This window comes from Rhipicephalus sanguineus, chromosome 10 (assembly GCF_013339695.2).
Source record: "Rhipicephalus sanguineus isolate Rsan-2018 chromosome 10, BIME_Rsan_1.4, whole genome shotgun sequence".
Lineage (NCBI taxonomy): Eukaryota > Metazoa > Arthropoda > Arachnida > Ixodida > Ixodidae > Rhipicephalus > Rhipicephalus sanguineus.
Genome location: NC_051185.1, coordinates 11,504,393 through 11,516,280, shown reverse-complemented (window position 1 = coordinate 11,516,280; position 11,888 = coordinate 11,504,393). Strand labels below are relative to the sequence as shown.

The following is an 11,888-nucleotide window of genomic DNA, read 5'->3' as shown; positions in this document are numbered from 1 at the left end:
TATTGAACCCTTACGGCGTGGGATTCATGTATTAGGAAAGTATATGACGCGCTATTTAAAACTTTGCGGAGCACGCAGGCTCTTGACGGAGGAAGGCGACCTAACGAGCGGAGAACACGGTATAGTGCCCGACAAACGCGGAAACCGAAGACAGACGAACGAACGCCTCCTACGGGGAGGTTAGTGAGAAGTGTCTTGGCGGTGCAGTGCGCTCCTCTTTTCCACGCAGGATGCAAGCTGGAGAACCATCGATGAAACCTCAAAAATCACTCGTCTTCCTTGCGCTAGTCATTGGCACTGTCATGGCTGATCAAAACGGTAAGCACGCCCATCGGACTCCGTAACCGCTTTTGTATAGTGACTCGCGCAGGGCAGGGCCACATGATTATTTCAGCGTCGACGAATCGTGATGCGAATCGCGTTTTTCGTATACTCTGGGCAAGCAACGGCATAATCACTTAATGATATTAAAGATGGCATCTTCCTTATTAGTGTTACTATTCAATGTATCCACTACCGTCTTGTTCTTTTTGTTTAGCAATGAAGGGCTCACCAAAGAAGACAGGTGCCTACTCATCACTCTTCTCTCATAACTTTTATGATGAACACTCATCATTTTTAAGTTCTTTTTTTTTTGCATGGTGATCTCACATCAGAAAGAAAAAAATAACATGCGCTCAACATGTGCTCAAGTCTCCCCATTGTATATCCTGTGGTCTTTGAAGAAGAAAAAGAAAGAAAAAAAATGCGGCTTCGTTCACAGGAAACAAAAGCGGCAGCAATTACGAACTGGACGTGGAGCGCCTTCGGAGGGTCCTCTTTCAAGAGAGGAACTACGATGCGACATCAAGGCCGACCAACGACACGTCTGAGCCGACCATCATAAACCTTGACTTTTCGTTCAAGAGCATCACGCACGTAGTAAGGAGTCATTACTACAACTACATAACCTGTAAGCAAGCAATCAAGACACTAGTAAGCTTCTCAGTTGGCACAGACCTAGATTTAAAGCTGTGAACGCGTTATTAATCTGAAACGAACGTGTATCTAGTCGAATCCAACTACGTAATCTTATCACTGACAGCCTTTATTTTCTAAATATGTTAACAGCGATAGGGTTAAGCGTAGACTGTGAAATAAGAAGAAAAAAGAACGACTTGGACAGCAGCGTCCGTCGTGGTTTCGGCCCACAACTATGAGCCAGGCTATTTTACTTACAAGTTTATTAAGGCGAAAGCCTTAGGTGCCTCATCAGAGGAAAAACACGGCTTGCGGTATGAAAGCCCACGTGACCTTAATGAATATCAGGGTTCGAATCGCAATCGCACCCACGTATCCTAAATGATAGTTAAGTATTCCATCACAGAGCCACACCAGCGCCTGAAAAAGCTTTGGGAAAACATCCTATAGAGTCGTTATGTCGGGCGAGGAGTCTCGTTAACAGATGTAATATTGCACGACAGAGTTGTAGAATTGTAACAAGCGTCACACCACGTGTGTGAACTGCGTAACGAGTTGGTGGTTGAAAGCCACCAGCAGTTACAAAGGGCTGAGCTGTAATTCATAATCATCATCATCATCATAGGGCACTTTATCAACAAAGTGTGCAGCTACTCACGTGACCCCTCAAGTTCCAATGATGATGACGAAATGATGAGCCGCACCGCTTGAATTTCTTAATATGTACTGGTGGGCCAGTTGGTTGATCATTATAGCATAAGGCAGTGCCCACCCACTGAGTGGGGGACACGAAACAAAAAAGACTGCGCTGAAATGGATGGCTTTCGCCTTCGAGTCTTCTTAGGTGAATGCATAAGTAACGTTGCTAGTTTGTTTTTTTTTTTGAAAAATCACATTTGACACCATCTTATCCTTCACATAGATATAACCCCACGCACCGCTGAAACATTCCTCATATTACCTGCATGTTATCCTTGGTTTCACGTTTATTGGTTTTATGTGGGTGGCAGTGTATGAAGTCGAACAAACACGTACAAGCCTTGTTTCTTTTTCAGAGGAGCGAAAGCGACTGGTTTACGGGCGTGTTTTGGCTGTGCGCGGTAAGCCGTCATTTTCAGTCGAACAGTGATATAAGAAATCAATACCAAAAGAGCAAAAAAAAAAAGAACTCCGTTAATTATGATATGCTTTCTGATGCCGTTGATCCGCGGTGTACACAAATGTCAAAATGGTGGTGGTGGTGATCGTGTTGCAGCAGGCGGGGTTAGCCTGCATACATAACCGGCAACACTGTTCGCAGGGGAAATATTATATAATTTAAAAGCATGCTGGTCGGGAGCTAGGTGGCAGAAATTCAAGGAACGGCTATTTTGCGCTCATATTGAGAACGTAGGCCAAGAATAAACAGACACAAGCGCACGCTTTCAACTGAATTTAATACGAAGACGAAAGACACATTAATACACGCACACTTCTGACGTAGCATGACAAACATCTTGGTACCTCTATATGCATCTTACCGGTACTTACCTGCGGAGCAGAAGCCTGGAGGCTTACAAAGAGGGTTGAACTTAAACTGAGAACGACGTAGCGAGCAATGGAAAGGAAAATGATAGATGTAACCTTAAGGGGTAAGAAGACAACAAAGTGGGTAAGGGAACAAATGGGTATTAGGACATGTTAGCCGAAATGAAGAAGAAGAAATGAACATGGGCAGGGCAGGGCAGGGCATGTAGCGCGTAGGCAAGATAACCGCTGCTCACTAAGAGTGACTCACTGGATTCCAAGAGAAGACAAACGCGCGAGGGAGAGGAAAAAAGTTAGGTGAACAGATGAGATTAAGAAGTTCGCGGGTATAACTAATAATATAGTAATAATATCGGGGGTTTAACGTCCCAAAGCCACGATATGATTATGAGAGACGGCGTAGAGGAGGGCTCCGAAAAATTCAACCACCTGGGGTTCTTTAACGTGCACCTAAATCTGTTTACACGCCAAACCTTTTCGCCTCCACCGAAAATGCAGCCGCCGCGGCCGGTACTCGATCCCGCGACCTTCGGGTAAGCAGTCGAGCGCCATAACCACTAGACCACCGTGGCGGGGCGTCGTGGGTATAAAGTGGCAGCAGCAAGCACAGGACCAGGTTGATTGGCAGAACATGGGAGAGGCCTTTGCACTGCAGTGGGCGTAGTCAGGCTGATGATGATGAGCTGTCTACGTAATGTCGAAGTCCTTAACAGGAGCATAAATAACCGCACCGTGAAATATTGTAGCATCGCCATGCCGTGAATCGCCGTGGAGCGTTCCCAACTGAAGGCTATATCTTGTTTTTAAAGAGGGGTAAAATATACAAGCAGAACCCCGACTGTTAAAGCTGTTTTTCTTTTCGCATGCATGAAAAAAAAAGTGCGTTAAGGAAAGTGCAGTGGCCGTTATGTAACTTCTCATTTCTTTTTCCGCGCAATGAAAAGAAGCGATTTTGGATATTGCATACAAATCAGTCATGCTGGCTGCAGCTTCTATATCTCGATCTAGCATAAATAATTTTTAGTGAAACATGGAGGATAAAAATACGTATCTATATATAAGTCTAAGGGATTCGCGACAGGTACATGTTGCTGAAGACGATATCTTGGTTGGATAATGTTGATAAGAAAAAGCCTTGCGGGTCATAATGCAAGCGAGCACATTTAAATGTTGTTTGTATCAGACGAGCTCATTCGCGAACTCCTATGCCGCAGTCCTGGCACGACCATCGGTTGACTTGGAACCAGGAAGAGTTCGACAACAGGACCTTCCTCCACTTGCTTGGGAGAGAAATCTGGTCACCAAACCTGGACGTTATAAATGCGTAAGTTTGAGGAACCTTCTAAGAGTGACGTTTTGACTCGAAAGTAAGTATTTAGAAATTACAGACCTGAGTTATTTAGTGAATCGGAAATATCTTGCAGGTATAAAACGCTTAAGAGACATAACATGAAACGAAAAGAAAACATGATTTTCTAAAGACTCTAATTTTTTTTTTTTTACAGAGCAGAAGAGCCGGCATAAAAGCCGGCTGATTTTCAAGACTCAAATAACTGGAATACCACCCGTGCAGCGCATATTGGAAAATGCCACATATTAAGTTCACGAATCGAATAACTTCTCCAAAGTAAAATATTACGTTTGTATTCGAAATTGGATACTCACGCGTCCCTTATAAGTAGACACTAGGTGCAGGAGTATGAATTTCTTTTATAGATGACAGATACGCGTACACGTCTTCGGGACCAGTAACAAAAAATATCAGTAACATAACTTCAACATGAACTTATCGCGGTTTTTCATCGCTGAGGCAGAGTGGAATTATGCGATATGAGAAGTGCAATAAGGCGGTAAGGGTCTTGGATGAAAAAGGTATCGCTGCAAAGTTCACAAAGACGTCAAACAAGAACGACGTCGACTAAGCGCTTCGTCTGTGTGATTGTTGTCTGCCGTCTCTGTGAACTTTGCAGCGCTGCCCTTTTCAATTATTATGTTCTAACTAGCCCCTACACAAGCTTTTCTGAATGTAAGGGTCTTGTCGAATTAGGCGAGATAGATACATGATCCGCCAGTACGTAAGCAGCAGCATCCTGAACGACACATACTCATAACCTAAACGGCATATGTAGTTTTGCTCCCTATATGTCAAAACTAAGCGTCAAAGAAAGGTGCCGTCATAGCAATGTTCATACGATACGCTGAGCCTTTGTCAAATTTCAAGGCATGCGATTTGACGCGCCGACCACTGAAAAAAGTCATAGTTTCGCTGCTAGGGCGAAGCAATGAATGTGGTAGCAACAACAACAAAGTAAGGCTAGCAGCTAAGGCTATTAGATTCCGATCTCGCGTACCTCTACAAAACGCTAACGTAAGTGAACATAGCCACTTCAGTGAGCTTAGTGGTTTTCGTGCAGTCCGTCGCCTCAACGAGAAGTAAGAGGTAAGAGCGCATCACGTACAAGGGTAGGAGCCGTCTACTAATGTCTGTCGAGATAGCGCGCGCCATCTTTGATCAAAGTTCGCACTTACTGGCCGAGCAACGCAGCCCTCCCTCACCCCTCCCCCCACTTCTTCACTGAAAGACCTTCATGCCCCTTTGCTGACTGAGCTGGCGGTCACGTTTCATCTCTGCTTTAGCCGTGTCCTGTAGCCTCCGCAAGCTTTCGCTCGCACATAGAACATACGACGCGCGGGGCGATGTTATCGACTTGTATTTTATACGGAACATGACGGCGATGGTGACGGCAAAAATCCGCCTCGATTATCCATTTAAATACTACCACAATAAAACAATGCGGACATTGCTGCAAAATTTTTAAAACGGACAGACCTCAGACACATAGACCCGACACATGGCGTAAGTGGGCATACATACGTGAGCCGGCAGCCTACTCGTCTCTCCTAATCGCTGATTCTGCTCACACAACCTCTTTTCTGCTGTGTAGGGTAGTGAACCGTCCGTACTTAGTTAACCTGACCAGCACTTCTCTCTCTATGTATGAATCGAACATTCACCTGCCTGCGCAGGATGGGCCATGATTTTGACTACTGGAGACACTTGCTCACTATCCAATCAGATGGCACTGCATGGTTTTGCTTCTCTGCCAAGTTCAAGATGCCGTGCCCTGCCAACAGTGCGACATTCTTGACCGGCGAACAGGTATTTGTCCTTACTTTGTTGTCGAACAAGTTAATGATGCGTGAAAAATAAACAATTTCATTTTTTAAAATTGAAATAGAGAAATAATAAGTTGGACACATAAACAACTTGCCAAAACCAAGCCTTGTTCAAGCGTGGGTTCGGATCGCCCCCTGCGCAATGTTGTTCTTTGTCCATTTTACTTCCTTCTACTCTATCATTTCATTTTTCAGATAAATGAATAATAATAAATAATTTTTCCTATACTATTCTTTGTTTGCATTATGTCTGATATATTGGCCCATAGCCATATGATACAAGGATTTAGTCGAGTGTTTTCAGCACGCGTTAAAGCGTTTTCGTCTCGCTCTCTTACCATAACGTGGAGGGTCGTAAATCTTGCAATATTGAACAGCTTCGTATTCAGCAGCGCATAAGCGGAGCCTTCACAAAGGAAGACATTTTTAACCTCGTCCAGACATTTCTACTTGGGCAGCCGAAGAATGTGAATGCACCGATGTAAGTCTAGCTATGCACGTGTTTGCAGGTCTGTACGATTCTGGTGGTGACGCTGGACACGCACGAGAGCAGTGAGGTGGCGCTCGTGGAAGGCAAGGAAGTCTGGGAAGAATTTCAGGAAGATGAAAAGACGGAGTGGATTATAACCAACATTTCGTACACCAACTACACAGAGTACAAAAGGCGAGTGTAATATTAGAAAAATTATGGAGCCATCCTTCTATCGGGAAAATGGCGGCAAGCGAAGTTTGGCGTGTGGCTGACTTTCTTTCTTTCTTTCTTTCTTTCTTTCTTTCTTTCTTTCTTTCTTTCTTTCTTTTCGCATTGTTCCCTCCTAACTTTTTTCCTTCCTCTATGTCGGGAGCTGCGCGACACTTCTCTTGCTACATGCAACAATGGTGGTCATGCGTTCGTATCCAGGCAACAATGAAATATGGCAACGTGAAATCACAAGTGACCACGATAAAAGATCAGATTACCATATCAGAAAGGGCTGATCGCAGACAACCCCGCGATCGAGAGAGTGTCAATTATTGGAAAACGGCGCATGCAACTGCGTATGTTACCGGCGTACCTTCGAAGGCTGCATTTCTTCGCGCCCGCGGGCGCCGTTTTTTTTCTTTTTTTGTCACACCTACAACAAACTCAGTTTAAAAGCTCCGCCGGAGAGGCGGTCCGCGTGGCGGTCGTGAGAACTAGTGGCGCTGCAGTCACGTCTAGCTCCCGCGGCTGGCGCTTGTTGTGACCGGCGCCGCCGATGTACGAGCGCGCGTGGGTTACAGCGTCGTCTGCGCTTTGTTAGCTCGTCATTTTTGCGACTGTTCTTGACCAGGCTTAGCGTCTTGTATGAAGACACGTGTATGATGTACAAAGCGTAACGAGGGCGAACAGATTCACAGTGCGGTATGCCGACTTGCTTTGCGCCGGGCTGCAAGAGCGGCTACCGCAACGACGACTCCGCTTCACGACACTTCTTCGGACCTCCAAATGACCCTACGCCATTCAAGCTTTGCATCGCAAAGATAGAAAGCTTACTGCGAAATGCAAGGTCTGTGACGTTCATTTTGAGAGTGACGACATTGTAAAGCACTATCGTGGTGTCGTTGCGGGACAAGACGTTTTGATCGCACGTGGAAAGTGGGAACTCGCGCGCGGTGCCGTGCCGCGCTTGTTACCAGCACTTCTACCCCACATTTCAAAGCCAAAATGTTCGGGACCGAGGCGCAAATCCCCCCAAAACGCACGGCGTCCCGCGAAAGTCCAGTGCCCAGTTTGGAGGAGCCGCCAGAAATAGAACACCAAAACGAAAGGCAGGCGATTACCTATATACGCTACCGAGACTGAGAGTTGCATCACACTAACATTCGATCAGTTGTCAGCTGTCGCTATGCCTTCAAAGCAGTGGATTTTCGAGAGATTTTACGACGAGGCATTGAACAAGATGTGCGGAATATTTTACACTCGCCGGCTCGGGAACGGGCTGCTCAGCTCAAAAATTTGACACGGTACACATAGAAAAGACGAGGACCAGCGCTGGTCCTCGTCTTTTCTATGTGTACCGTGTCGAATTTTTTGCGCTGAGCAGTTTAATAATGGAATACCAACTAGCCCAATCCCACACCTTGCTTCGGGAACGGAGACTTACTTGTGCAAAAGATAATTGTAGTTGCGTAGTGAACGGTTACAGCACGAAACGCAAACGGCTGTCGCACAGTGTAAAGTGCTGAGGGCATGGAACATCTGCTCGGTGAAGTTGAAAACCGAAGTTGAATACTGACGACTCTTCTAGCGACAGAGTACGCGCGAATAACTGCTCGGTGCTCACATCACGGCCGATCTGTTCGAATTGTTTAAGGCGCCGTAAAAGGATGCGACGTAGAAAGATGAGACACCGAAAATAAACTATCCGCTGAAAAAATTGCTCAGAGAAGACATCTATTCGATGTAATCGCACACTGAGATTTCATTTAGCGAGTTCTCGTAAAATTTTCCGATTTTGGGTCAGTATCCCTTTAACCGTCGCGAAAACGTGTCTTGTAAACATTGCAAAGCATTGGTGATGTTTTTCGAGAAAGTTTTTTGAATAAATTGTAGAAACATGAGTACTGTTTTTCTAGAACGTTTTTGTATCTCGAGTAAGTACGCTTCTTTGTGCACTATAAAGGCTTTTACAAACGTGTTGGGTTGTTCTTGGTCTAGATAAGACGGCAGCGGCTAAAATTGTGGTGGTAGTTATAAAAATTACTCTGAAAACCCTCATTCGCTTAGAAACTCCTATGCTTGGAAGTTAAGCGCAATGTAGACAGCTCAAATATTGTCACAGGGTCGTGACGTCGACGAAGGCAGCAGTCAGCAGGTCCGAGATGAAACTCTTTATTTGGCCGAACTTGTGGCCGGGAAACTGAAAGTCAAGCTACAGCAATACAATGATAGCGGCGAACAGAGCGTCGACCGTCGATCAACTGAAGCAGTCAAGCGCGTCGGCTTTTATGCAGGCGCTATCGAACTTTCCAGTGATATCGCTGGTGGCGGCGTTATCTCTCGACAAAGCTGGAACATTCGCGTGCAGCGCGCAATCTTACCAAAACGATCTACTACAATCGCGAAGCTTCTCGTACAGTGCTTCGCGGACAGCGTCGAGCGTTGATAACCGTCCTTGCTGGTCAAACCCGAATACATCAAATAAAACAAGAAGTGGGCGTGGCAATATAGACCGAACATCGATTTTTAGCCAATCAATGAACAACGCACGCGGGCCAATGCATACAGACGACCGTATGCATATCCGCCTAAGTATCCACCTAACTAGTACAATAAGAAAGTTGCCGCGAGCAACCGCGCGGCGGACCGCAGCGTTAAGCCGTGGCAGCAGACGACGCGCCGATAGTGGCGCAAGACGGAACTGCAGCGCCGCTAGTTCTCGCGACCGCCGTTCGGACCACCCTCCTCCGATGGCGGAGATACGCAGCTTTGAAACTGAGTTTGTTCTAGTAACGTTGCCTACAACGCCAAGGACAATTATGAGACAAGAGAAGCTTCGCTTCAAAAAGAAAATCAAAGCAGACATTAAAAGAAAATGTACAAGAGCTTTCGCAAGCCGAGTGAGTGTTTCCCGCGGTGTTTCCTTGCAAAGGCCATCCACGTGAAAAATCTTCCTCGCCCGGCCAGGGCTGGGACCTCTTGAGCCTGGAGAAGTGTCATAGCTAGGATCACTGGTACGTAAGTTACGGTGCGTAACGTGGATTTAACATTCCCGATGCAGGCCATCCCTGGGCGTGTCGTTCCATTTGCGGAAGTCCTTGAAGCGTCACCGCTACTCTGTCACCGTACCCCTGGTGGCCGTGACGCTAGCGATGCTCGCCGCCTTTTGGATGCCACCGGTCTCGGAGCGCCGGCTTACACTCGTAGCCCTAAACATCCTGGTCGTGGCGCTAATGCTGGAAAGGATGACGACATTCCTCGGGTTGTTTGTGGCGACGTCGAACATACGTGAGAACCTCGGTTTTGTGTTTTAAACGTAGGCACAGAATTCAGGTTCGTGCCCGTGCATTGTTCAGGTTCGTTCAGGTTCAGAATTCAGGTTAGTACCCGTCTTGTGGTTCAGTGGATGAGAATACGAGTGTATTCTCTGATCAAAACTATTCTAAGTTTGTGGACTTTCAGAGAATTGACTAGCTGTTCGTAACACTTTTATAAAGCTTAACCTCTTGGTCTTGATTAACCTAGTGGTGTTTCTAAAAGAAGAACAGGGTGCTGTTTTTCTGTTAGCAACACCAAGGGGGTTAGTCAGTGACACGTTGCTGTCAGCGAAAGCTCGAGGTATAAATTAAATATTGCTACGGCTAATCAACTCTACGGAAGCCTGTAAAATGGACAAATGGAACATTGCCATCCACTCTATGGCAGCATTAAGATGCAAAAAAAATCTATTTGGACGTCACAGAAAGTTTCACATCTGGAGAAAAAATTGCCCGCGGTGGAAATTCCATCATGACATTAAGGATCTAGGCAAATTTTTTAGCTGAGGAACCTTCTCTCTGAGACATGTCCATGCTTTCCCTTTCCCTTGCGACGTGGTGATACAAATAGATAGGGGACACTTATTTCCCTCTCATGAACAATTATATGCCGTTACATATAGGTATTCAAAGCAACGTCGAGCGGCGCCACTGCTCTTATCGCAACTGGGGGCATCCACGGCCACAACACTGCCACCCCCGCTTCCGCGCACGCACAGAGCTCTTGGGTTACATCTGTGGTGCGTCACAGTGTAACTATTGCTGACTAGTTGTCCTCTGGGCCGAATGAGGAGCGCATGCGCACACGTGTCCTTGCCGCCGCCGCTGGCAAATCCGGCGACAAACCACCTTCGTGGGCAGCGTCTGCCCTAGTACCGCATAGCTCAGCCGCGCGAGCGCGCACCCAAACTTGAGTTTGGGTTCCCTATAACGATACGAGCGTGAACGATGCCTTCTATGTTTTCGCAAAGGCACGTGCTCGTTTCGTCTAGAGCAGTTATTTCACTTTCTTAGCGACTTGAATTGAGCTGGTTGGTACATAGCGAATTTGTACGATGGAACGGCGCTTAAATAAGTCAAACACGAGAGGACACACACACGGCCCTGACTAACAACCATACCTTATTTGTGTTTGCACGTCAATATATACAGGAAAAAAAAAACACAATCAGTAGAGATCGGCTAGGGAACAATATATCGCCATATACAATGCTAATTCACAGTTTTGAGAGGTACATCATTTAATTTTCACGCAGTGCTCTTCCTGGGCATTTCGACGATGGCGCAAGTGGTCACTGCAACCGGAAACATTTTCGTCCTGAACCAGCTGTCTTCTAGCTCAGGCTTTAAAGTTCCTGACTTCCTATACCGGACTCTGTCTGGAAAAGCCGCAACTATTCTTTGCCTGTGCGACCAAGAGCCGGAGACGTCGACAAGGCCAGAAGACCCTCTCCGCCCACTTGCATTCGACGACTCTCGCGATCGAAGGAGGCGCTGGCTTCTTGTGGCGCAAGCTGTTGACCGGCTGTTCTTCATCGTGCTCGGACTCACTGCTATCGGCATCTTGGCATGAGCCATCAATTCGTTTGGAAGAGGGAAGCAACGTCGGATCTGCAACCCTGAAAACATGTCAACGCTAGTAAATGTTACTGGTGCACTATATTTTAGCGTTAGTCTTTTCATTGTGTTAGCGCACGGGAGTCACTGAGACTACCCAAAATTTCAATTTAACTAAATATATCTCAGTTGGACTTATCCAAAACATCCCTGCACTCATCCTGGTTTCGAGGAGATTTGAAACTTATCGATTAGTGCGTGTTTCCTTCTGATAAATAGATGACGCAATGCGTGCGCCATAACCACACCGTGTGCAAGAGAACTATAGATGTTAAGTCCTAACCTAATAATCAAACGCCACAACGCGAAGTACACTGCTGCCAGGCGTGTACAGCTCTTTGATTACTAATGGGCATGCAGTAATTGCTTGTCGCCCCCCCTTTGCGGAAGACGCATTCTTCTGCGGAGACGCGAAATAATAATGGTGTTTTTTTTGTCGAATTTAGCATCCCGTCGCGTGTGTCACCCATGCTTGCAAAGTGCATAACTAAACGGTATCCGGTGAGCCAGACAGACACGACACATGTTATACACGAGATGAGCTGCAGCTACGCCCCCCTCGCAGCAGCGACTGAGAAACACAATACGAGGCACTGGAATGGCGGTCA

General features: G+C 46.4%; 1 protein-coding gene across 1 annotated transcript; it reads left to right on the top strand.

The window, feature by feature from the left end:
• Positions 1-181: 181 nt before the first annotated feature.
• Positions 182-11,294, top strand: LOC119407042 (ligand-gated ion channel 4). The gene is made up of 8 exons (XM_037673872.2): positions 182-318; positions 764-921; positions 2,016-2,060; positions 3,702-3,811; positions 5,515-5,647; positions 6,174-6,328; positions 9,408-9,634; positions 10,920-11,294. The coding sequence occupies exons 1-8, from the start codon at positions 231-233 to the stop codon at positions 11,234-11,236; spliced, it is 1,233 nt and encodes a 410-aa protein (XP_037529800.1). The 5' UTR covers positions 182-230; the 3' UTR covers positions 11,237-11,294.
• The last annotated feature ends 594 nt before the right edge of the window (positions 11,295-11,888 follow it).